General features: G+C 43.5%; 1 protein-coding gene across 1 annotated transcript in view; it reads left to right on the top strand.

The window, feature by feature from the left end:
• The first annotated feature begins 1287 nt into the window (after positions 1-1287).
• LOC111169066 (solute carrier family 22 member 2) overlaps positions 1288-25876 on the top strand; it is a 30647-nt gene continuing 6058 nt past the window's right edge. The window contains exons 1-10 of the mRNA XM_022562986.2: positions 1288-1834; positions 3712-3815; positions 9735-9889; positions 11807-11975; positions 13788-13902; positions 15437-15543; positions 17493-17707; positions 18344-18452; positions 19665-19777; positions 23178-23277. Coding sequence (XP_022418694.1) covers positions 1424-1834; positions 3712-3815; positions 9735-9889; positions 11807-11975; positions 13788-13902; positions 15437-15543; positions 17493-17707; positions 18344-18452; positions 19665-19777; positions 23178-23277 — 1598 coding nt within the window. The 5' untranslated portion in view covers positions 1288-1423. The remainder of the gene's footprint in view (positions 1835-3711; positions 3816-9734; positions 9890-11806; positions 11976-13787; positions 13903-15436; positions 15544-17492; positions 17708-18343; positions 18453-19664; positions 19778-23177; positions 23278-25876) is intronic.

The following is a 25876-nucleotide window of genomic DNA, read 5'->3' as shown; positions in this document are numbered from 1 at the left end:
TTTAGTCTGTGACAGTCTATTACCTCAGAAGCCGAGACCCCTGCTCACCACGGCCCACCCTTGGCCTTGGCCAGTGCCGGTACAGTCAGCAATATAACCCAGTTCTCATTTATTTTGTTTTGTTTTAGCCCCCACTGAATAGTCAGCAGGTAGAATTGCATGCATGACTCTGTGCCAGAAATACTCCCCCAGCTCCTGGTTCTATAGAGTCTGAACCCATGAACTCAAACTGGGGCCGGGGGGCAGCGGGAGTCCCCCCATGCTGCTACCACCAAGCAGAGAACCTCCAGGAGCCTGACAGAGCCCAGAAGAGGTTGACAAGGTCCCCAGAGGCACCCTGGTTCTTGCTTTTTTAAGAAAACAAAGTTTGCAGCTGCAATGGTGAGGAAGACTTCTGTGGGTCACTACTTTTCAACCCATGCTGTTCTACCCACAGGAAAACAGACCCCAACGGAAAAAAAGAAGAAAACAGGATTAAATTTCTGGTATTTTAATATGCAGATGTATCAGCAGGCCACCTTCCTGATGTGACAGCTGCCCACCGCAGTGAGGATCCTTTCCCCACCAGGAAAGATGTTTGCCTGTTTCCCTTGTGTTTGGACGCAGCCAATACCATCCTAAAGAGCCCTTCCACCCCTGACCACAGGCAGAAATGACTAAGACCAAAAAACAGCAGAATGGGACCACTCCTGCCTGCATTACACTTGACCTACATGTGTGGAGAACATTTTATTCTTGCCTCACAAACAGGTCAAGGGGTTCCAGGGTTCAAAGGCAAGAATGCCAAATTGTCATTCTTTAAAGAGCAGAATTATAAAATCCTGGAAAAATCAAAGCAAACAGTCCCAGCATGTACCCCGAGTGCCCTGGCTGTTGTTTGTAGAAAAAGCACAATGATAGAATTTGCAAAACATCTTGAATCCAGACAAGAGCTCTGACCAGGAGACCATGATTCGCATCGTACTCAGCAAGCAAGGCCAAAATTGTGTGCGTTTCCCCGCGACACCTTAGCTAAAAGGTTAGCTGTGTGAGTGAGATATGAATATATTAATTTCCTGGACACTCAGTTTACTACAGAAGATCAACAGGGCTGTGATATGTGAAAGTGCTTGGATTTCTCCCCGTGTGGTACAGAGGAAGGGTTGTTTGTGGGGCCAGCATGAGGTAGGGACCCACTCACCGGAGGGATGCTACAATAAATACAGCATCTTGCCCTGTGACTTGCTTGGGGAATTTCGTGGCCAGGGAAGTGCATGGCTGGGAGTTGGTCTGACCAGTAAAGGTCTGGACCAAAGGCTGGTCGCTTTCTAAAATAAACTCACCCTTTGACTCTTGGTCGGGGTTGTGCTGAGTTGGGCCCAGCCTTGCTCAGTGGCGTCTGAGCAGTGCAGGAGACAGCACTGGGACTTCTCTCCCCAGAATAATGCCAACGATGGACGACATCCTAGAACACATAGGGGAATTCAACTTTTTCCAGAAACAAACATTTCTCTTCCTCGCTCTGCTCTCTGCCGCCTTCGCCCCCATCTACGTGGGCATCGTCTTCCTGGCCTTCACCCCGGACCACCGCTGCCGGAGCCCCGGGGTGCCCGAGCTGAGCCGTCGATGCGGCTGGAGCCTGGCCGAGGAACTCAACTACACGGTGCCGGGCCCCGGGCCCGAGGGCCAGGCCTTCCCCCGCCAGTGCCGCCGCTATGAGGTGGACTGGAACCAGAGCGCCCTCGGCTGCGTGGACCCGCTGGCCGGCCTGGCCGCCAACAGCAGCCTCCTGCCTCTGGGCCCCTGTCGCTACGGCTGGGTGTACGACACGCCCGGCTCCTCCGTCGTGACCGAGGTAGGCGATCGTGGGACTTAGAAGGGATGGAGAAAGCAAAGAGTGAAGTTTTTCTTAAGGACGAACCCAGGGAGGGCCAGGTGCGCTCTTTGGACTCAAATTATCTTATAAAAAATAAACAAACGAGCAAATTAATTATAAAATAAAATCCTAGTTTTCAAGAAAACATACAGCCTCTTATTTGTCTGGAGTCAGAGCAGGTGAGTTTAAGCTTCAAATTCTGACAATAATGATTCTAGTGTATGCAAGTCTCAGCGGTAAGAAGCAAGCAAAAACATCAGAATTCCTGGGAGTTATGCCAGGAAAGGGAACATTTTCAAGCCTCCTCTTTTTCTGGAAGCCCTGACTTCCCCTCCACTCTGCCATGGTATAGATGGACACCTGACACCTCATGGAACTCACCTGAACGGGTGCCTTACTGTGATACAATGTACTTTTCTCTCGATGGCTAATTGTTCTCTGTTAATTTGCTCGAAGTATCCGTAATCAAACCATTTGGGGTTGGAGCTTATGCTATGGTACTATTGTTTTATTAAAAACTACACTTGGCATTAACATCTAATCATGAGGGCTCTTTTCAATAAATAGAAAGAAAAAATGGAGACTTGCTGCTTTAAAATTTTTTATTGGAATATAGTTGATCTACAATGTTGTGTTAGTGTCAGGTGTACAGCAAAGTGAATCAGTTATACATATACATATATCCACTCTTTTTTACATTCATTCTTTTCCCATATAGGCCATTATTACAGAGTATCGAGTAGCGTTCCCTGTGCTATACAGTAAGTCCTTATTAGTTGTCTATTTTATGTATAGCAGTGAGACTTGCTTTCATTGGAGACAAAGCAAAATGGGGGGATAAAATTATTCTGCAAATACAAAGAAAGCCAGGTGCCTGGCTTAACTTAAGAGGACTGCTTGGATGACGTGAAGATATTCTGTACGGGCGTTAAGGTAGAAGGGCCATCTGAAGTATCTAAAAAGGCCTGATAGTTACGTGAAATGTGGAGGAGGGAAGATTTAACACCATAAAACTTGTTTTTTCTTCTACAGTGATTCTTTATTTCCAGCCTCCATTGGCTTAACATGTCTGTGATTTTTGATTAAACAAAATCATTAAAAAGTAGAAATAATGTTTAACCAAGTATCTGGGCATCCTGTGATCCAGTCAAGTTGACACATGAAATTAACCATCACAGGAAGCTACCTGTTTCTTAAGGCCTGGACCCAGAAAATGGCAAAGTATAACTTCCACCACATTCTGTTGGTCAAGTACCATAAAACTTTTAAGAGGCTTTTGCAGCGTGGTTCATCTCATTGTTCATACAGAGATGGGAGACTGAGGCCCAGAGCAGAGAAAAATTTTGCCCAAGGCCACAAAGTGAGAAAGTTCATCCTTAGCCCTAGAAAGGGGTTTTCTCCCGACCTCCAGGCCAGCACCTGTGGCTCCCCAGCATCACCTCCTGTTCCAAGTGAGGACAAAGGTAACAGGCATTATTAGCAAGATGCTAATTTAAAGAGACACTGAACAGCCTGGCTCCCTTAGGGCAATGCTTGCATGTGTCCACACACCTATTTAATAAAATTACAAAAAGAAATGGTTTGTGCATAAGTAATTACCCAATTTCAGCTCATTTAGCCAAAACAGAGTTCAGCCTGATGACATACTGCCAGATGGAATGCTAAACAGACTGCGGGACAAATCTTCGGGGTTGTGTAAAGAAAATTAACACAAGCAAGAAAAGAGTTGGTTTATTGTCGTCCAGTCACATCAGTGCCATGCAAGGAATACCTCCTGAGTTCCCTGGGTTGAGCTGTGTCTAACAGAATTTTGTTTTCTTTTCCTCCCAACCCGGGACACCCCTGGCCCCTTGCAGTTTAACCTAGTGTGTACCAACTCCTGGATGCTGGACCTGTTTCAGTCGGCTGTGAATGTAGGATTTTTTATCGGTTCTGTGGGTATCGGCTACATAGCAGACAGGTAGGTACAGCACAAAAGTGGTGGAATGTAAGCAGTCCAAGGAGAACGCTTGGATTCACCTGCCCCTGCTTGAATACCCTGCATTCCCAGAGCACACAGGCCGCACTTTCCTGAATTGTCGTGACGGTCTTAGATTTCCTTTACAGCTTTGAGTAGCATGACCGATGTCTCTATTTTCTAATTCTCTTGGATCATAGAGGGATGTTTCAGCACTGGGCAGCAGTGTTTCCTTGTGGGCTATCCAGAAGCTTACAGTTAGAAGGGAGAGTGATAGAGGATTTGAGCCCTATTGTAATCCCAATTCTTTCTTTGGCCTCATGCCATCCACCTGGTCATGCATCTTCAGGGCCTCTGAGCTCTGTCCCGTCCTCCGCTTGCCTCTCCTGTGCTGGAACCAGGTAGACTCTCCCTTCTGTTCTTACCTGAGCCTGTGGCGTTGCAGGATTCCTGAGCTGGGGCCCTGGGGCCAGATGTAATTATATGTATGGAACCTAAGATATAATTTGGTGAAAGGGAAACAGGGTCTCCACACTGGCAGAGGTAAATATCCACTTCCATACTGTCACGTCCCTGGAGAGAGATTAGGAGAGACGTCTCCACATGGAATGTACAGCAGGTGGTCCTCGTACATGGGTCCGTGTCTCCGGGAGCCAGTTTTCAGTGACTCATACTAATCGACCTGTTCCTATGTCTTTTATTTATCCACTATTTTGTAATCCCAGGTTCACTGTGCTGGAAGTTCCTCATAAGGTGCATCTTTACTCTGTTGATGATCAATTAGACATTGTTAGGAGTCCCCCAAAGGGAAAGGAACAGAAAAGTTGGCTTTATACTTGATAAGCACCTTAGGTAATTTGGCCATCAGTGCTAATTATTTAATATTCCTAATATTGACTGTTTATTGAGTATTTCCCATGTTTCAGGCACCGTGTGCAACATTTTGGACAGTATCCTCCTCTTTAATCATTAGTCACATAGTGAGATAGTGCCATATAACTCTATAATAAATATACAATCTTTTATAATGTATTATACGCTATAACTATATGTATTTAATTCTGAAATAAGTGGTAAAGTAAATACACGTTATGCTTGTTCCTTCCCCAACTATATCTTTGATACAGATAAACCAAAGGTCGTGAGCTTAATATGAGATATAGACAGAACATTTTCTCTGATGAGGCTACAGTCTGGATTAAAACTTGCAAGTGTGTTAAAGATTAATAACGATGGCTGAATCAATCACACCCTCAGGGGCGTCTGAACTGTCACAGCCGGGGGCCCCCTGTGGCAGCAGGAGGGAGGGAAGGTGGCAGTGAAGGCGCTGGGTCACGAGGCAGTCCCGTGCATCACATCACTTCTGTAACTGTCTACTCAGCCTCCCTTCAAAGGCTCCTCCTGGGACGCTGTGTGGCAAAGAGGCTTGTGAGGTGCAGAGGAAGGTCATTCGCTTTTACTTTTATTGCCACAGAACTGGCAATAAGGACGGTGGTTTGGAAATGACCACTGAAGTCTTGAGAGGTGGCCTGACGAGGGTGGTCGGGAGTCCGCCCTGCCCCCCGCGTGTGGCGGTCTGGACCCCTGGCTCCCGGTTCCCTCTCCACCGGCTCTTCCAATGTAAGGAGCAGATTCTAACACTCAACTCGCCAGCACAGAAGTGAGCGAACAGGGGACTGAGCTTCACAGCTGGTTAAATGAATGAGTTGATTATTCCCATCCCGCTCAGAGTAGGAGACCGGTTATCATCCTCTTCCTGACTTAAAATCCCCGGTCAATTATCCACCTTCTTAGATGACCTCATTATTTTGCTCCTATTGTTGAAATCTCCCATGTAAAGTTGACTACTCATTATTCTTCCCCCCAAAGCTGTGTACATCCCTCTATTTCTTTTTCTTAAACTGTCTGAATTCTGGTTGGTTGCTGCCCGCTTCTCTTCTGCTTGTGTATGCAGGTAAGGGTGCGTAATAAGACAACCACCCTACGGGTCCAAAGAGGACACTATCTATTGCACATTTAATGCCTATTACTGAATAACTGTCAGGTTTTATAGAATGGAACAAGAATCTCATGGAAACCCATCTGATGCTACAGATTAAACCAACACTAAATAAAATAGATTGTCAGCTATGAGGAATTTAAAACATATTGTTACTGAGCCCAAGCTCACTCTGCTTGCCACTTGACAGGGCAATAAGTCGGAGACGAAGTGTTGAGACAACGAACACGACTTCATTCGGAAAGCCAGCAGACCGAGAAGATGGCGGGCTAGGGTCCCCAGAATAACCATCTTATCGGGGTTTGGATGCCAGTTTCTTTTATAGAACAGAGAGGGGGAGGAGATGTGGAAGTAAAGTAAAAACACCATAAGTTTTGCAAATGTCCCCTGGAATGGCCAGCCTCAGGGAGGGGATGTGTTCTTTTCTTCTTCCTTGCAGCCATCGGCAGGTGGACAGGGTCCGGATGTTTCCCTGAACAAAGGCACTTTGGTTTAACATTCAGGCAGAGGGGCAGGGTTCCCTGAGGCAGGCCATTATGTATAGACAGTTTCCTTTTAGTGGACAAAAACAGCAGAAAGCAAAGGTTAAAGTAGAAGAAACAGATCCAACATGTAGTCAGACTTGGTTCTCTCCTGTAACAATATGACCTAATAGCTGATGAAGGTGTCTTTTAGAAGAAAGCCAGGAGCACATTATGAACAGGTTATAATAAGAATACCGAGCCTTACACCAAGTCAACTTTCAGAAGGTCACCTTTGCAAGTAGAAGGAGGGAGAGATGGGGGATATATGCTAGAGATTTTGAAAGTAAACCTTTTGTAAGATGGCTAATTTGTTTCATCATTCAAATCTCCTAAAGAATGATTTTCAGAATCACCTGACACCAAAAAAGTAATCTCTCACCAATTCAAGGTTTTTTTACTCTAATGGTCAGTAATTTAGTGTCAGGCTTGTAAATGTTTAACAACTGACTCTCTGAAGGAAAAAGCCTCAGTTTGTAGGGTTTGTTGATCTCCATGTTGTCAAGGCCCCCACGGTGGTCCATTTCAAGCTACCAAAGTGAGGTCACTGAACACAGAGTTGGCTAGAAAGATGCACCATTCTATGGTATTTCCACCATACAGCTACAACAGATAGACATAAAAAACTTCCTGAGCATAGATAATGGTCAAACGCAGTAAAATAATTAGGAAGAGAAAAGTTTGGCATATTTATTACACGTGTTTTTAACATAATTTACTTTATTGTAAGTGTGCACTTTCATTTTTAATAATGGCTGTGTTTAACAGTCAGCTCACAAATTTTCTGAAAGTCTATCCATCAGCTCGCAAGAGCCAGCACCGCACTGCCCAGATTTCACAGCGGAACGAGATCAAGGCAGAATCAAAGTCCCAGCGGGTCGCAGTCAAACTTACTCAACTCTGTGGAATCTTTCAAAACTAGCTCTCCCCTACCTACTATGCGCCAGTCATTTTACTGGGCATCCCTGTGTGTTACATTTCACTTAGGATCATAACAGCCTTTGAAAGGAGAGTTGATTATCCCGTTTGCAGATAAGGAAACAGGGGCTCAGTGAAATGAAAGCAGTGCTTCCCAAATGGTAACGTCCATAGTAACCACCTGGGGGTTTTGTTAGAATTATGATTCTGACCCAGTGGGTCTGGAGTGGGCCTGAGAGTCTGCATTTCTAACCACTCGACGGTGATGCTGATAGCCCCAGACCTCAGTCTGAGTAGGAGGTAGCTAAAGGACTTCTGAAGCCAGCAGTCCTGGAGTTCACCCCATTCTCTTTTATTTGCTCTTCGTCTTTCATTTAACCACTTAAGTGGTTCTGTTGTGGGAGGGTAGGAAGGGGGGGGAAGGTTCTCGAACCACTCTCCCAAATCTCCAAAATTTCTTCCAGCCCTGCCTCAGTGTGTTTTTTATTTAATTTAATTTATTTATTTATTTATTTATTTTTGGCTGTGTTGGGTCTTTGTTGCTGCGCACAGGCTTTCTCTAGTTGCGGCGAGCAGGGGCTCCTCTTCGTTGTGGTGCGCAGGCTTCTCATTGCGGTGGCTTCTCTCGTTGCGGAGCACGAGCTCTAGGTGTGCGGGCTTCAGTAGTTGTGGCACGCGGGCTCAGTAGTTGTGGCTTGCGGGCTCTAGAGCACAGGCTCAGTAGTTGTGGTGCACGGGCTTAGTTGCTCCTCACATGTGGGATCTTCCCGGACCAGGGTTCGAACCCGTGTCCCCTGCATTGGCAAGTGAATTCTTAACCACTGCACCACCAGGGAAGTCCCTGCCTTATTGTTTTAATAGCATTCTGTCTTTATGTGAACATGTCCCCTAGTGAAGCTGCTCTGCATTGGTAGATTTGATTCTCTGAAGGCTTCCACGCACTGAGTTTCAGATGGTGAATGTTCCCTCTCATCCGCCATGGGATTTTGTCCATATACTGGAACATGATTATGGTGCTTTGGGATTTGACTGAGTCAACTTTGGAAGTTGAAGAATTATCACTTCAGCACATACTTATAAATTCTTTGAGGGTAAAGGCAGAGGTTCAGGAAGAAAGGCTAAAACATTGTGCTGATATGACTTTGGAAGGCTGTGGATAAAAGTCCAGGGGGTACATGTTTAGAGTGGGGAACCACTGACTGAGAATTTTAAAATGATGTCGTCAAAACAGGGTTTTAAGAAGTTTAGCAGTTTACATTAATTACTAATGAGACTGCTTGATCTTTAAATTTCAGATTTAAAGCATTAATAATCCCAAGTAATTGTTAACAATGTTGTGGATTCTTTTCAAATGGTCAGTTAGTATTGAAATGGTCACTAGAGCACAAATTGCCTAAAGGAAGAGCAGCAATTAACAAATGTCCAGCCGCATCAAACGTGCACTGCTAATGACGTGGCAGCGCTACTGACCTTCAGTTTGAAGTGGATAAACAAAAATTAAAGAAAACATCGCTTTGCATGAAGAATTTTTTAAATATCCACTAACAGCTAGTTAGGGTGTCTTTTAGAACAAAACCAAGAGGACATGATGAAATGTGGAAAAAAGAGACTGAACTTCAAGTCAGCTTTCTGAGAGGCAGCTTCGCAAACGGAGGGAGGGAGGAGGGCTGGGTGCGAAGCTCTTTAGGTGTAATACCGCACTTAATCCCCTGGTCAGGCTGGGTCAGATAGCTCTTCTCCAGATGAAGAAACTGAGAAAGGCTGCGTAACTCGCCCGACATCCCAGTCAGCGGTAAGGCCAAGGTTAAACCCAGGTTTCCACGTTTCCATCTACTCTGTGCACTGAGACACTCTCCAGGTCCCTAAACCGATGGGACCCAAGTCTCAAATAAAATGTGCGGGAGCAATCCTGCTAAGGTACTCCATGGCAAAGGCCTATGGGATGGCAACAGGTGAGATGATGACAGCGCCACACAAAAGACTGTTTCCAAGGAGACACACAAATACCATGAAGTCCAAAGGCAGTGTTGAAAATGGATGGGGAAATACATTGAACATGGAATTTTGTTTTTTCTAAAGCAAAAGCTCCTCAGTGGGCAACTAGTTGAGACTGTTGGTGCAAAGGCCCAGCTCATGTGATGACAGAAGCCCTAGACGGGCCCTTGGGGCATTCAGCTCTAGGTGGCCTGAAGAATCACCCCCTCCCCACGTACCCTCCCCAGTGGGGGCTGAGAGGTGCTCCAGCCCAGGGTGAATGGGCCTCACTGGGCTTCAAGTTTATACATAGTGCCCTGGTGCAAAGTCTTGATGGAACTGACCTGAAGTCACGGATTCTCTTGGTGGGTATCAGTCTGTACCTCCTGAATGTCCATCATTCAGAGATAACCTCCACTTTAGTTTAGAGTTCCATAACTTCCGTGAATTTTCTACAACCCTCATGAATCTAATCTAATTCCATTCCCTCTCTTTGTTTTCTCCTTGCAGGTTTGGCCGTAAGCTCTGCCTCTTGATTACAATCCTCATAAATGCTTCATCTGGAGTTCTCATGGCTATTTCCCCAAACTATACATGGATGCTAATTTTTCGCTTGATCCAAGGACTGGTCAGCAAGGCAGGCTGGTTAATAGGCTACATCCTGAGTAAGAACGCTTGTGATTGTAGCTGTGGGGGACACTGCTGGCAAAATATAGTCAGTCACGTGAGGGTAGCTGCACAGGAAAATGGACTCAGCTTCAAGACAATGTTGAAAGATTTTTTTTCTGTATCAAAAGAATTTCTGAAATCTTTTCAGTAAACTCATTCTGCATTCCTCCTAGAAAGAAAACAATGAAGCAGGAATGAGAGTAAACATCATGCCATCCAAACTCTTATATAACTCTTCAGGAATTTTTGTTTTCTGTGCCCTGGGGTGTACCATAGAGAGGAAATCTAGCCTACCAGGCTTTACAGAGAGAAAATTCATTGATGAGAATATATTAGATTTATAAGGGGCTTTATTAATTTGAGTACATCCATTCTAGCAAACCACAGTTATCCTCAATGTATATGCAAGGAAACCAAGGATAGAAGTACTGTGGTCAATCTCGGTTCCTCAGCGAGCCATTTGTAGGACCAGGAATATCATTTACATCCTACTCATTAGGAACCAGGGTTATGCTTAAGCTCCATGGATTATAAGAGAATATTTGAATTATAACAGCAGAGTATCTGTAAATTAATATTAAGGAGAATTACCACCATAATTAGATCTTGGGAATTCACTCCATCATTGCTTGCCCTTCTGCTACATTCAAATAGCGTCCACACCAAGGGAAATAGACACTGAAATTAAAATAATATTAATCAACCTTTCATTTCGCACAGGAGAACTAGAATATGTGTGCTTAAAATTTGACCCAGTAAAGTTAATTTGGGGGATTCTATGAGATAAGGAGGAGATGGTGCCTAACACTCTCAGGTGCCTGTCATGGTCGTCACCTGATCTATGTCTGGGCAACAAAGGAGTTAATGTACGCAGTTATTCGATGAGAAATTTGGTTTCTCATACACGTGACATGGAGAAATTTGAATTTAAGTTTCATCCTCCCATTAATCTCTTCTCCAGTCCCTCTGGGTGTCCTTAAGGTGCACCTGTCATTCACCCTCTTTCTACCTGCTACCCCAAGACCTCATCCATGACCCCAACCACTTTGAAAGACATTTCTATTTATTAAGCAGGTACATAATTTTGTCTGTCTTTTTTTAAATGCTTTTGGATAATTCACAGTGATTTATAGAAATAATTTTAAAGTGCATTTCTATTTGGTTTACAAATAGTTGAAGTCTTTCACATGATTACCAAACATTTAAAGCAAAACTCTGTGGTTCATGGAATATCTAGAATCTCAATTCTAGAATGTCTGTAATATAAAAATGACTATTTCTTAAATCCATGTATCACAGACTTCATACTTCTGCCATGCCGTAGTCATGGGATTGGATAAGGCTGATTACTATACCACGTGCCGTGTTATGCTCATACACCAGCTCCTGGAATATAAAAAGCCTGATTCATAGTGTTTTCCAATTTCTAAGTTGTAAACACTCCCACCGTGACTGCTTTTAAGATACCAATGGGTTAAAAACCAGCTTGCAAAATTCCTGAAAATTTAAAAATCAGTTCTTGCAAGCCAGTACTAGCTGACTCCAGTCAGCTCGGAACCCCACCACCAGGTTTCCAAGCCATTTAAACACATTAACAGGGTTGCCAAGAAAATGTTTAACTCCTGTAAGAGGGCAAGTTATATTGAGCTATTCATTTACGTGAAAATCATCTATGCTCTAAAGTCAATGTTTACCCCACGTAATATGGGATTATAAGATTTTACATTAATTAACACAACAGCAGTAATCATAACAAAATAGGTCCCAAAGAACACTTAAAAGTTTTCAGAGAGCTGTATAGAAAATTCTAGAACTTGGACTACTTTTTGTGTTGGCATTCTAGTTTCCCCATAGTTAGACAGCCAACTCACTGTTGTACTGACTTGCATTGACCATTTGGGTTGTCTCTGCAGTTACAGAATTTGTTGGGCTGAGCTACCGGAGAACAGTGGGGATTCTTTACCAAGTGGCCTTTACGGTTGGGCTCCTGGTGCTTGCTGGGGTGGCATACGTACTTCCGCACTGGAGGTGGCTGCAGTTCACAGTGACTCTGCCCAACTTCTGCTTCTTGCTCTATTACTGGTAAGTCCCTGTGGAACAAAGAGGACATAGACTGAAATATTTTATTTAGCTAAAAAGACTGTCTTCCCCAATGCACACCATCCTTCGACTCTAAGATATCCTTCACTCTTCTGTTTCACAGGAAACCCAGGTCCATGTTTCAGGGATAAAAATCATAAGCTTTAATCTGTCTTCCCCTCTGGAAATCAGATGTTCTTTCACTTTAAACTTAAGAGTTTTATGACTTGGATCTCACATTTTTCACTTTATTTTTGTGGTGTTTAAAGTAGCTTCCAGTAGCCATGATACCCTTTAAAGAGACTGACAATACTATTGTTCTGATTCTGCCCCTCCTCAGAAGAAACTTCAGGATAGAGAAGGGGAAGTATGGCACTTTCGTCACCACTTCCAATACCATGCCAAAAGCAGACATCCCCAATCAATCACAGCAGTCTATCCCAGATAAGGCCAACATGGAACCCCAGAGACCATACCAATCAATCAGAGTTACCAGGGCAAGTGAAATATGTTTGTCACCCCTGCCCAAGGGAAACATGGAACACAGTAAAAACAGCAGAAACTATCAGAAACTCCTAATGCAAGCTTACCTGAGATAAAGCAAGAGGGATGCTAGATTATCGACTGAATCTCTCTCCTATGAAAAAACCCACTTATTTAGCTCCTGGACATATCTACCTGTTCTTCCCATAGCTGTCTTGTCTAAGAATTAAACATCTCAACCCTTCCCAGGAAGCCTATTTCTCCTCCAAAAGCCAGTAAAACTCTGAGAGTGATCCTTAGTTTCATCCCTATATCCTTTCTACCCCCTTTATGTCTCTGAAACCATCCCTCTTTTCCCCTGTTCTCATTAGGAATCCATTATGTCTTGCCTGGATTTCTGGGTAGACTCATAACTGGTCTCTTTGGCATCAGCTTTCCCATCCTCTAATCCATGTTTCACGCCGCATTGTAAAAATCCAGGCCCACCCCGTTACTCTCCTGCTTAAACGTCTTTCAGTAGTTTGATTCCCTTCAGAATAAAGACCTAGTGCTTTAGCATGACGCAGAAGGCCCACCTATTATCCACGTTCTGACTATTTCTGAAGCACTTCTTGCCACTTTCACTCAATAGAGTCAAATTTAATTTTCTTACAATTCTACAAGCTCCACAGAAGAGTAGAAAATAGGTATTTGGGGTGTTTTGTTTTCTTCAGATAAATATTCAGAAGTGGGATTTCTGGATCATACAGTAGTTCTAATTTTTTTAGGGAACCTCCATACTGTTCTCCATAGTGGCCATACCCATTTACGTTGCCACCAATAGTGCACCAGGGTTCCCTTTTCTCTACATCCTTGCCAACACTTATTTCTTGTCTTTTTGATAACAGCCATTCTGACAGGTGTGAGGTGATATCTTGTAGTTTTGATTTGCTTTTCCCTGATGATTAGCGATGTTGAGCATCTTTTCATGTGTTTGTTGGCCATCTGTATGTCTTCTTTGGAAAAATGTCTATTCAGATACTCTGCCCATTTTTAAATTGAATTGCTTGGTTTTCTGCTATTGGATTGCATGAGTTCTTTATATATTTTGGATATTAACCCTCTATCAGATACATGGTTTGCAAATATTCTCTCCCGTTCAGTAGGCTGCTTTTTCATTTTGTTGATGGTTCCCTCTGCTGTGTAGCCCCTGCACAGTTTTATTTCCTTTGTAGATCTTACACCACTGTGTAAGATCCCTCACAGAAATCTGCTATGACCCCTGGGGGTGGGTGTTCAGTAAGATTTTCCCCTCCACTTAACAGCATTGATGACACATTTTCTGTGCCCTAGGTGTGTACCTGAGTCTCCTAGGTGGCTGATCTCCCAGAACAAAGACGCCAAAGCCATGAAAATCATTAAACACATAGCAAAGAAAAATGGAAAATCTCTGCCTACCTCTCTTCAGGTGAGCCAGCAGCTGAAGTATCAAATCAGGGAACAGTGAAAAGGAAGATTTGGGAAAACCGTGCATTGTCTCAATGGAGAGTGGCAGAAGCGGCCCACCCACCATGTGCGACAGGACATTTCTCTTGTACTAAGATTTGTGGTTCCCTGGTAGAATATTTTAAGCAGATGGAAAACAAAACTAAAGGAAGCCAAAAGTCTTTTAAAAGTCAAATGAGGAGCTTCTATCTTGTTCACCTCTCGACCATGTTGCCCCTTAGGCCCCGGTACTTGAAGTCTTGTTTGCCTGTGTGTCCATCAACATCCTCAGGGAGGGAGGTTTTCCCCAGAGGGAAGATTCTTCAAACACAAATAATTTCTTAGAATTTTAAAAATTTTGGATAGAAATTATCCCAAAATATTTTAAGCAACCCCTGCCTTCCTGAATAGAACAAATTACTGAAGTGTTCATTTTCTCTGCATTTAGTGTTTTGCCTTTAGCGGACCTCATCACCTTTAATTTAAACCTTTTCATCTGACAAGGCTTGGAAAAGAGAATATCAAGCTTATTAGGAACTTATACCGAAATAAGAGTAAGTCATTTCTGATGAGGCTCTAAGATGAGTGACCTGTAAGAATTTGAGATTGACGTGGCATTTAGGTGAGGATTTGGGGGCTCAGAGCTCTTTTTTCTTCATTTCCTCTCTGGTTTCTGGGTGATTGGAATATGTATTTTTTCCCAAGAATGACAGGCATAGCACTGATTCTTGGATTTCAGATCCTCTCAGAAACTGGCCAGGGAATAAGGCACATGTGGGTCACTGTCTCGCTCAGGGTCAGAGTTCACGTGAGGGTGGTAAGTCTGGTCACTGCTGGTCTCCTGGAGACTTCTTCCCCTCGTTCCTGGGTCTTTCACACAACATCACGTGTTGCTCCAGGAAGGAGACAGAGGGGAGTGGGACTCACAAGGGTTCTGCTTCCTGAACCCTGGAGATGAAATGTCCCCTCCACCACCTACTGTGTCATCTACAGTAGGGCTTCTCAATTCTGTGCACAGGATCACCTGGGGACCTTGTGAACATGCAGATTCAGGTTCCATCTGTCTGGGCTGGGGCCTGAGATCTTTCATTCTAACGAGCTCCAGGTGATTCCATTGCTGGACTGAGTGCCAGGGTCCCAGATCACTCTCCTGACCTTTGGGCCACGCACCGGTCCAGGTGTGCAAAGAGGGCATGTCAATGCCCTCAGCCCTCAGGGCCACTGGGCTGGGCCTTGATTTTACCCCACCCACTTTACCAGCAGTATCCCTTTATATACGTGCATGAGTTACCTCACTTCTCTGTAGCCCAGCTTCCTGTTCTGCGAAACGGGGTGAAAAACGTAGACCTAACTTGTAGGGTAGTTGTAATGATTAAACAAGCTAGTGTGCGTGAAGGGCTTAGCTAGTCCTGGGCACGTTAAAAGCACTCAGCAAGTGTAAGGCATTATGTTCCCTGGATGACCCTGGGACGCCTTCACGAAATATACAAAGCTGTTCCTATTTTTTCTATTCTTAGAGCCTCGGATCTGATGAAGAAGTTGGCGAGAAGTTGAATCCTTCATTTCTTGACTTGGTCAGAACCCCTCAGATAAGGAAACACACTTTGATCTTGATGTACAACTGGTAAAGATTATTTTTCACTTTAAAATCCCTCCAAATTCTTTTAATCTGAATCATCCACATAAAGGGAGGGACCAAGAGTACCTTCAAAACATAGCCTGGGGGCTTCCCTGGTGGCGCAGTGGTTGAGAGTCCGCCTGCCGATGCAGGGGACGCGGGTTCGTGCCCCGGTCCGGGAGGATCCCACATGCCGCGGAGCGGCTGGGCCCGTGAGCCATGGCCGCTGAGTCTGCGTGTCCGGAGCCTGTGCTCCGCGGTGGGGGAGGCCACAACAGTGAGAGGCCCGCGTACCGCAAAAAAAAAAAAAAAAAAACATAGCCTGGGTCTAGTTAGCATCAACAGTGGATTGCAGGTAGCCTCATTTATAGGTGGTTTTCCTGAAATCATTTTTCTCAGGCAGATGTTGAAATCGGCTTACAGTCCCAACGCATAGATCACTACATTCTCAACCTTGGCTTTCCCTTAAGAATCACCTGGGAGATAGTAAAATGACAAGGCCAGACCCCTCGTTGACAAGGATATGGATTTAATTGGTCGAGGGAAGGGCCCAGGAACCAATACTTTCAAAATCCTCCAGGTGGTTCTAATATATAGCCAAACTGAGAACTATTGGTATAGATTAATTTTTTTCAATTGAAGTATAATTGATTTACAATATCGTGTTAGTTTCAGGTGTACAGCACAGCAATTCAGATGTATATATGTGTATATATGTACACGTGTATATTCTTCTTCAGATTCTCTTCCCTTATAGGTTATTACAAAACGTTGAGTACAATTCCCTGCGCTCTACAGCAGATCCTTGTGGTATAGATTAATTCATGATGAGTGTACATCTCTCCTGATTGTACAAGGCCTTTTATTTTTCTTTTCTACCTGGAGAAAATAAATAAGTAAACTTCCCGAACAAGAATAAACCACAGGAACAGATGAACCAGTTTGCAGGGCAGAAATAGAGACACAGATGTAGAGGACAAATGTATGGATATCAAGGGGGGAAAGTGGCAGGGGGTGGTGGTGGTGTGATGAATTGGGAGATTGGGATTGACATATATACACTAATATGTATAAAATGGATAACTAATAAGAACCTGCTGTATAGAAAAATAAAACAAAATTTAAAAATTAAAAAAAAAAAATACGAATAAACCACAGGAATAATCCACTGGCTCCACAATCCAACAGCAAGCCTGACCGTCCTCGCCGCCTGCAGGCTGCTCCAGAGCCCTGTGCCGTGGGCCCTGCAACAGCCTCCTTTGCTGCAGCAGGCCTCCCTTCACCGGGCGGCATCGCTGGGACGACTCACATCAGCTAAAGGAAGCTTCACGGTCACTGACAAAAGCTAAGCTCATCAGGAATTAATTTAGCAACCTTCACAGTATTGCATGTAAAATGCATCAGGGAAATTTGGCTTCATTATCCTTTCTTTTTCTGAGTAATTGTGATTCTTGCTAATCATCCTCATATTTTCCATTACAGACAACGGACATTTTTAGCCAACAAAACTAGATCAAACTGTCACTGTATCACGTCAGAAGATAAATCATCAAAAGTGGGCCTGTACCCATTTGGGAATTTGGTACCCATTTGGTCTCCTGGGTTCCTAATATTTGGATTAAGTAGTCAGTCCCTGCGATTTCGACTGCATTAGAAGGCCACAAAGAGAAAAAAATAATTAACAACCACTAAGAGCTTGATACAGTTTACTAAATAAATCACTCTAGTAAGACATTTCTTCTTGCCTTTCAATTTGGTCAAGGAATGTTAGCCTAATTCTCCCCCTTTCCTGGTTCTGGGGTCACAGCCAGCCCCCGCAGTGGGTCAGATGGTGTTAAAGCAATGGAAGAGAGGGAAAAGCAATAATAAGAGGACAAAAATAGGTGACCTACAATCAACCTTTCAGGGACCTGCTCCTGGCGCCCGGCTTGACCTGACCTCTCCTCTTTGCTCAGGTTCACGAGCTCTGTCCTCTACCAGGGCCTCATCATGTACATGGGCCTCGCCGGGAGCAACATCTACCTGGACTTCCTCTACTCTGCCCTGGTCGAATTCCCAGCCGCCTTTATCATCCTCGTCACAATTGACCGCGTGGGTCGCCGTCATCCATGGGCTGCATCAAATATGGTGGCAGGGGCAGCCTGTTTAGCCTCGGTTTTTATCCCTGAGGGTAAGTGTCAGGCCAAGCTGGGGCCTTGTCTTCCAAGGCCCTGAGAAGAGGGGGTATTACAGCCCTTTGAGAGAAAGACCCTGTCATTTAACATCCAAGTCAATTTGGAAAGAATGAACAAAATATCTGGGACCTTCCTGAGTGAACCCATATGGCAACTCTGCCTTTAAGAACAGTGGCACCCAGTGGTTGCCTGATGTAATATAATAACACCCAGTGGTTCTTTGATGTAATATAACAAGAGAGGCTAGGAGGACCCATGCCACAGGCCATCGAGCTGGCCCAGAGCAGGGGTTAGAAGACCACAGAGAGAAAAATGCTATTTTTGGGGGGTGTATGCTATTCCTTTTGGGTGACTTCTATAGACTAAAGTTGGTGCAACTTTGGAAGCTGGTATAATTGTGTTGTCATTAATGACTGGAGTCTAAAGTGAAGAGAGCATCAGAATTGTGTCTGAGGCTAAAACAAACAGACATGGGGACTTTTGCTGAATTGTCCTGAGTCTATAGAAGAACCGATTGTGCATTCTTGTCTCATTCTGGAGGGTGCACTTTCTCCTTGCAAACGCCCCTGGGGCACTGTTGGGAGACCAGGGAGTGAGCGCAGCATGTGTCAGCGGTGTGCTTTCCCCTTCAGATCTACGCTGGCTAAGAGTTACCGTCGTATGCTTGGGTAGAATGGGGATTACAATGGCCTACGAAATGGTCTGCCTGGTCAATGCGGAACTGTACCCCACATGCATCAGGTGAGCACGTTTCCTTCAGCATGAAGAAAGCAGCTGGGGCATTTGTTTTCTGGTGAGAACGACCACAGGTGCCGGCAGAGGACACCGTACTTTTTTCTTCAATTTATTTGATTGAAGTACGGTTGATTTACAATGTTGTGTTAACTTCTGCTGTACAGCAAAGTGATTCAGTCGTTATATATATACATGCACACATCCTTTTTCACATTCTTTTCCTTTATGGCTTATCACAGGATATTGAATCTAGTTCCCTGTGTCCCTGTGCTCTACAGTAGGACCTTGTTGTTTCTCCATCCTATATATACTAGCTTGCATCTGCTAATCCCAAACTCCCACTCCAGCCCTCTCCTGCCACCCCCTCCCCCTTGGCAACTACAAGTCTGTTCTCTCTGTCTGCGAGTCTTTTTCTGTTTTGTAGATAAGTTGATTTGTGTCGTATTTTAGATTCCACGTATAAGTGGTGTCATATGGTATTTATCTTCCTCTTTCTGACTTAGTTAGTATGATCATCTCTAGGGAGGCAGCTTACCTTTCAAAATGCAGGGTAAGAGAGGTTGACACCATTTCAAGGCAGTATGCAGGTCACACCTCACACTTACAGGATAGGGTAAAACACAGAAACCATGTGTTGAGAACAGAAGCTACTGAATTGCCAGAGAGGGATGGCCAAATGTCAACAGGAGGGAGAGTAGCCCAAGCAGGACCATAGAACAGAGCAGGGGGGACAGTGATGAAAGTAAAACATGAAAATTGTCCCCAACACTAATTAAACATCTTCAAGAAAGTTCATATAAAACAAATACAACATGGGCTTCCCTGGTGGCGCAGTGGTTGAGAGTCCGCCTGCCGATGCAGGGGACGCGGGTTCGTGCCCCGGTCCGGGAAGATCTCACATGCCGCGGAGCGGCTGGGCCCGTGAGCCATGGCCGCTGAGCCTGCGCGTCCGGAACCTGTGCTCCGCAACGGGAGAGGCCACAACAGTGAGAGGCCCGCGTACCGCAAAGAAAAACAAACAAAAAACGAAAAAACAAGTACAACAGAATATGAATGGAATTATGTACCATGTATCATTTATGTGCATTGACAATAACATGTACACTTTCAGTTCACATACACATTTTAATGATTTGGGGAAGTATTTATCTGGGGGGGGTGGGAGATAACCACTGTCCTTTGATAAGTCAAAGGATGCATCAGTGTCCTGTGTTTCAGGAACCTTGGGGTCCTCGTCTGCTCTTCCATGTGTGACATCGGGGGCATCATCACGCCGTTCCTGGTCTACCGGCTCACCAGCATCTGGCATGAGCTTCCACTGGTGGTTTTTGGTAAGAAATCCTCAGAGGTGTCTTTGAATGAAAACCTATTTTTAAGAGGCCTCCATGTTTCTACCTCGAAACAAGTGCTATGTTTGCAAGTAACTACTAAGTATGACTAGTAATTGGTACTACCAGTAGTGTAGTAATACTAGAATTACTAATAATATTAGCAGCTGCCAACACTCAAGTCTGGAAGCCCACGAGGACTTATGCCCATAGAGGTGCAAAGTCAAGGGAGAGTGAGGTGGAGTTTCCCCTGAAGAAGACCCTTCTCTCCTCACTGATTTCCACCCCTTTGTCCAAGAGCTCACTCTTTCTGCCTCCTCTATGCCCAGATGTAGAAAAATACAAACTCTTTTACTTCGTTACTTCAAAAAAGGCGGTTAAAATTTTGCAAAGGGCAATTTCAAAACCCAGGGGAAACAAAGACCGAGAAAATGTGTTAGAATAACAGGAACACCTGTGTGCGTGCTGGGCACCCCGGTCCTCAGATTCCTCGGCAATTAGATTTAAGGAGCATGGGCACAGCTCTTCCCTCTGACCCTGAAGGATGTACAGACACTGAGCCTGCCTCTCCCTGACCAGCCCACAGGAGAGAAGGGGAGGGACAAACCTAGTTATCAGCACATGCTGAACGCGAGTCTGCAGACTGTGAAAGGGGCTGGGAATCCTGGGCATTCCCATTGTCTTTCCCCACAGCGGTAGACGGAGGGACAGGTCCTCTCCTTCTGTGCGTCCAAGCAGACACAGCTCCAGAGCCATACACGTTAGCACTCACCTTGTCAGTGTTAGCCCCAAGGTCTCGATGGACACATTTCAATCTTCTTTCAGACGCATTCTGAGTCTTTATTTATTTATTTACTCAATTTTGGCTGCGCTGGGTCTTCGTTGCTGCAGGCAGTCTTTCTCTAGTTGCAGCGAGCAGGGGCTACTCTTCGTTGCGGTGCGCGGGCTTCTCATTGCAGTGGCTTCTCTCATTGCAGAGCACAGGCTCTAGGTGTGCGGGCTTCAGTAGTTGTGGCACGTGGGCTCAGTAGTTGTGGTGCACGGGCTTAGTTGCTCCGCGGCATGTGGGATCTTCCCGGACCAGGGCTCAAACCCGTGTCCCCTGCATTGGTAGGGGGATTCTTAACCACTGCACCACCAGGGAAGTCCCTGAGTCTTTCTTTTAATTTGACAGAAATGTAACACTTTTCCCCATGGGCATACAAGACTTCATCTGGGGGTAGGAAGGGAAAGCCCAGCTCGGATGCACAGCAGGGGGATAGCAGATGGTTCTCCTCTTAGTGCCATGCGTTGTCACACACAAGTGTCTCTGCTCATTCCCTTCTCCTCAAGGGATTTGTGAAGGGGAAATTTTCTACTGCCATAGATCTGCCAGGAAAAGCTCCAAACCTTTGCTAGAACTCACCCTTGAAAGAGACCCAGTAAATGTCTCCACGTTCCAACTTAATAACAGGATGGCCCAGGTTGATAGAACAAGAGCTCTTTATCCTGAGATGACCAGCGTGGCTGGCCCTGCTGGGAGGCACATGCCCCAGATTCTTTCCTCCCCCAGCTCTGGCCAAGGGACCTGACCCCAGAGCCCCCTTTCCATCTTGGGGAAGCTCCCTCACACGCTCTGGATCCTTCCTTCCATCCCAATCTTGCTCACTCCCTTAGGTGGGCAGTGAGTGACGCATGGGTCAGCGGGACATTTCTGGGTAGAAAATAGATACTTCATTAGTATCTATTTTGTTTCTCTTAGTACCATTTAACCAAAAAATTGCTAAGTCCAGACCCAGAGGATCCCCCCATACCCAGACCCTCCCTCGGACCTTGCCTTTCCATCTAAAGATAAAGGATTTTAACTGCATTTCAACATTGAAGTAAACTCAAAGACAATCCTCAATTTTATTTTGCTGGTAGTTTCCTTCTCTCGCCAACCTTTAATAGCTAGCAGGAAGCAAAACTAACAGTTTTACACATTTTCTTTCTCTTTTCACACAATAATGGTGTGCCAATCGTGCTCTTGAAATAGCCAGAAATGGTCATCTAGAAGCCTGAAAACCAACAAATAAACACATTGGAAAATCCTGGTTGAAAGCACTGGAAAAATTGATAAGTGATATCCTAGTTAATTAGGCCTATCTTTGCAAATATAAAGTACTAAATGGATGATAATTTGATTATCTAATATATTCTTCACAGTTCACTCACTTCAGAGAATCGAAGCCAGCTGAATATGTCTCTTGTTTGCATGAGTTACAACCAAGTGAATCTCTCGAGGTTTGGGGAGATCTTGAGAGGTTAACTATTTAGTTCATGCCATGTGCCAGGCACTCTTCTAAGCACTTAACAAATATGAATTCATTTCAGCCTCTAAACAAGCCTTTGTGATGGAGATACCACCCCACTTTCTGTCGGGGAGTCTGGAGTATCAGGGGGATCAGAGAACTTCTCAGGGCTCTGAGACCAGTACTCGGGGTGTCAGTACTAGACCCAGGTGCTCAGAGCTACAGCCGGTGCGCTGAACCACTGCACACTGGAGGCCCGTATTTCTGCCAGTTTTAAGCGTGCAAAAAGTGGAGTCCGACAGGCATTTTTTGAAACCCCCCAGCTAGCGAAGAACCCACATCCTACTTCCTGCATTCAATGATGGAAAAACATATAAAGATGTAACCGTAAATCCTAAAATCTTAATGGGAATTTAGAGAAACAAAAACACCAACATCTGCAAAAAATTACAGCTGGAGACAAAGGAAAAAAGGAATAAGAGAAATTTATCCAATACCTGAATCAGAACAGAAAGGCCTAGCTATCTGAAAAAGACTATATATATACACATATATATATATATATATATATATATGAGTCACTTTGCTGAACACCTGAAACTAACACAACATTGTACATCAACTATACTTCAGTTTAAAAAAAAAAAGAAAAAATAAATAAATAAAAATCCAATAAAAGGCCTGGCTATACTATTTAATGCTGTTATGAAATAATGCGTGATTCATTACTTTTATTTGCTAGTAATGATCCAAGTTTCTGACTCATTTTCATTACCGAGCGCTTTATATTGGCAGAGCTATATTCTTTATTTTCTTAGCGTTGGTTCTTTTTCAGAGTTATTTTCTGACTCCAAAGTATCTTAATATCATGGCAATTTCCTCTAGCCTAGAATAACCTTGACTCAAAATGTTAAGTATTTCATTTCCCTATAAGGAATTGTAATCCAGCAGAGTTTGGAATGGGCAAAATATTTATGATGGGGAATAGGGCAGTCAGAGATAGCAAAGGAATCTGTTACGTATAGGAAATCAGCACAAAAAAATAACACTTGTTTTAAAGAAATAAGGAGAGCTTTAATTATAGAGCCAGCGTGGTTCAGTTCTGAATGTGATTTGCGTCTGTTGGTTTTCAGCTGTAGTTGGCCTGGTTGCTGGAGGACTGGTGTTATTGCTCCCAGAGACCAAAGGGAAGACTTTGCCTGAGACCATTGAGGAAGCTGAAAACATGCAGAGGTAGGGAGCTGGGATTCCTAAATGAACTATTCAATACACGCTTTGGGAAAACTCTGGAGCCAGTTGTAAAGAAAGATGAGGTTGGATCTATACCTCACACCATATACAGTGAGATCAATTCAAATGAAATCAAAGACTAGAATTCACCAAAAAGGAAACACTAAAAGAATGAAGATACTATGGGAGAATGCCTTTAGCCTTTCATAGTGAGGAAGGTCTTTAAAATTTGACCACAAATATCCAGGACCCATTCAAAAAAGTTTGCCTTCATAAAAATTTAAAATTCTATGTTGAAAAACTACCATAAACTTCAAAGAAATAGCAATCTTAGAGAAAATATTCACTCCTTCGTAAAGGGCTAATTTTCCGAATATATAAAGAGGTCTAACAAATCCGTAAGAGCAGCCCCTCAACAGAAAAAATGGGCAAAGGACTTGAACAGACAATTTAGTGACAGAAAGAAAAAAAAAACAGTTCCAACATATGTTAACCTATGCCAAATCTCTTTCATAATAAGAGAAGGTGCAAAGTAATGCCGCAGTAACAGCCACTGAGATTGTTAAATATCGCACTGCTTGGCAGCATACAGGCGACCCTTGAACAATGCAGGGGTTAGGGGTGCCAACACCCTGTGCAGTCAAAATCCACATGAAACTTTCAACTCCCCCAAACCTTAACTGCTAATAACGTGCTGTTGACCAGAAGCTTATGGATAACATAAATAGGTGATCAACACACATTTTGTATGTTATATGTATTACATACTGTATTCTTACAATAAAGTAAGCTAGAGAGAAGAAAATATTATGAAGAAAATCGAAAGGAAGAGAAAATACATTTACAGTACTATACTGTATTTATCGATACTGTAAGCTTATATCACCTGTTTATAGACAAAATGTCAGTACCTACATTAACATTGTCTTATATGATACAAAACACTGTAGATGTTATACGTATTACTAACACTAGACATCAAAAATGAAAAGATAATGGAAAAAAGAAGTCCATATTTATTAACAGATATAGTGACTCAAGCACTGAAAATGAAGAAGCAGCAATATGATTGCTTTATGGTCGCCTAGTGTAATTGATAATACAATTGCTTCATGGCAGCCTAGCCTATGCACTAATGAATGAATTGATATAAAGTGTTTATGTCATACAGTATTACAGTCATATTCATAATACAGTATTGGAAACATTGTTACATTTTTTAAAACACCACTTACCTGCGATGATAGGCTGCTACGCAATTTCTCCAATACGAGCGAGAAAGGCGTATTGTACGATAATGTAATTCTTTGAAGCCAAAATTATAACACAGAAAATGAACACTTTAATTTTATAGTAAATATCACTCAGCTTATGCCTACGTAAGGATAGACTAATGTCTACATGTACTTTATGCATTCACGACATGCTTAACTTTGTCTTAATGTTTTCAATATTTCTAGGCTACATGGTTCATCTGAGAGCTTTTTCAAATCATCACAAAATGCCAAAAAATTTTCCAATATAGTTATTGAAAGTGGACCACATAAGCGGACCCGTGCAGTTCAAACGCGTGCTGTTCAAGGGTCAGCTGTACAATGTTGGGAAAGGATGTGGGGAAATAGGCAGTATCCTACATCGCGAGTAGGAGTCAGATTTAAAACCTCTATGATGGGCAATATAACGATAGTATCAACATTACAAATGTGCTTATCTTTTTACCTAGCAATTCCACGCTTCTAGGAATTTACATGTGCAAAATGGTGTATGTACAGGGTTATTCATTCAAGCAATATTTTTTATGTAATGAAAGATTGGGAACTTTCAATGCCCATCGATTGGGAGACCAGTTAGATAAATTATGGTATGTTGTTCAATAAAATACTCCCTAGTCATCAAGAAGAATGAGGCAGCTTGATATACACTGATAAGGAAATTCTCCTACGGGTATTATTAATGAAAAAAAGTAAAACATAGAAAAGTATAGAGTCTATCATTTGTGTACAAAGAGCAAAAAACATATATATTAAATATATACAATTTACTTGTATCTCTGGAAGAATATGCATAACATTGATTGTCTCTGGAATTGGGAGGCTATGGGATATCAGTAGGAGGGAGACTTTTCAGTGTATTACTTTTTGTACTTTCTGAATACATATGAATCTATTTAAAAAGTAACCTTAAAAAATCTAAATAAAGAGAATCACATATGACACATTCCCCATGAATTTGTTTATGTGATATGTTTAGATATTACTGTTTATTTTAACCATATTCCATTTTTGGCACCATGAACTGAACTGAATTGTATCCATGCTACAAACCCTTCACATTTCGCATATTAAGCACTTGGGAAAGGTCACAGCAGAAGAATCACAGTGGTCTGAGGCTTTCCCTAGAACTTGGAAGAGGCTTTGAATCCAGCCAGATGTCATGCACTGGCAGCCCACAGGATACAAGGGTCTCAAGAGCTTCGCTTGGCCCCCATAGTTTTTAAAGTGGGAAATCCATATAAACTGAATTTCCAGGATCTGTTTTTTAAAAATCAGAGGATGGGGTAACACTGAACAGGCATTTCCTCCTGTTGACAATTTGCAGGAGC

This window comes from Delphinapterus leucas, chromosome 12 (genome assembly GCF_059928025.1).
Source record: "Delphinapterus leucas isolate spDelLeu-1000000601 "Yukka" chromosome 12, BTC_Dleu_Yukka2, whole genome shotgun sequence".
NCBI lineage: Eukaryota > Metazoa > Chordata > Mammalia > Artiodactyla > Monodontidae > Delphinapterus > Delphinapterus leucas.
This window is presented reverse-complemented; position numbering and strand designations above follow the sequence as displayed.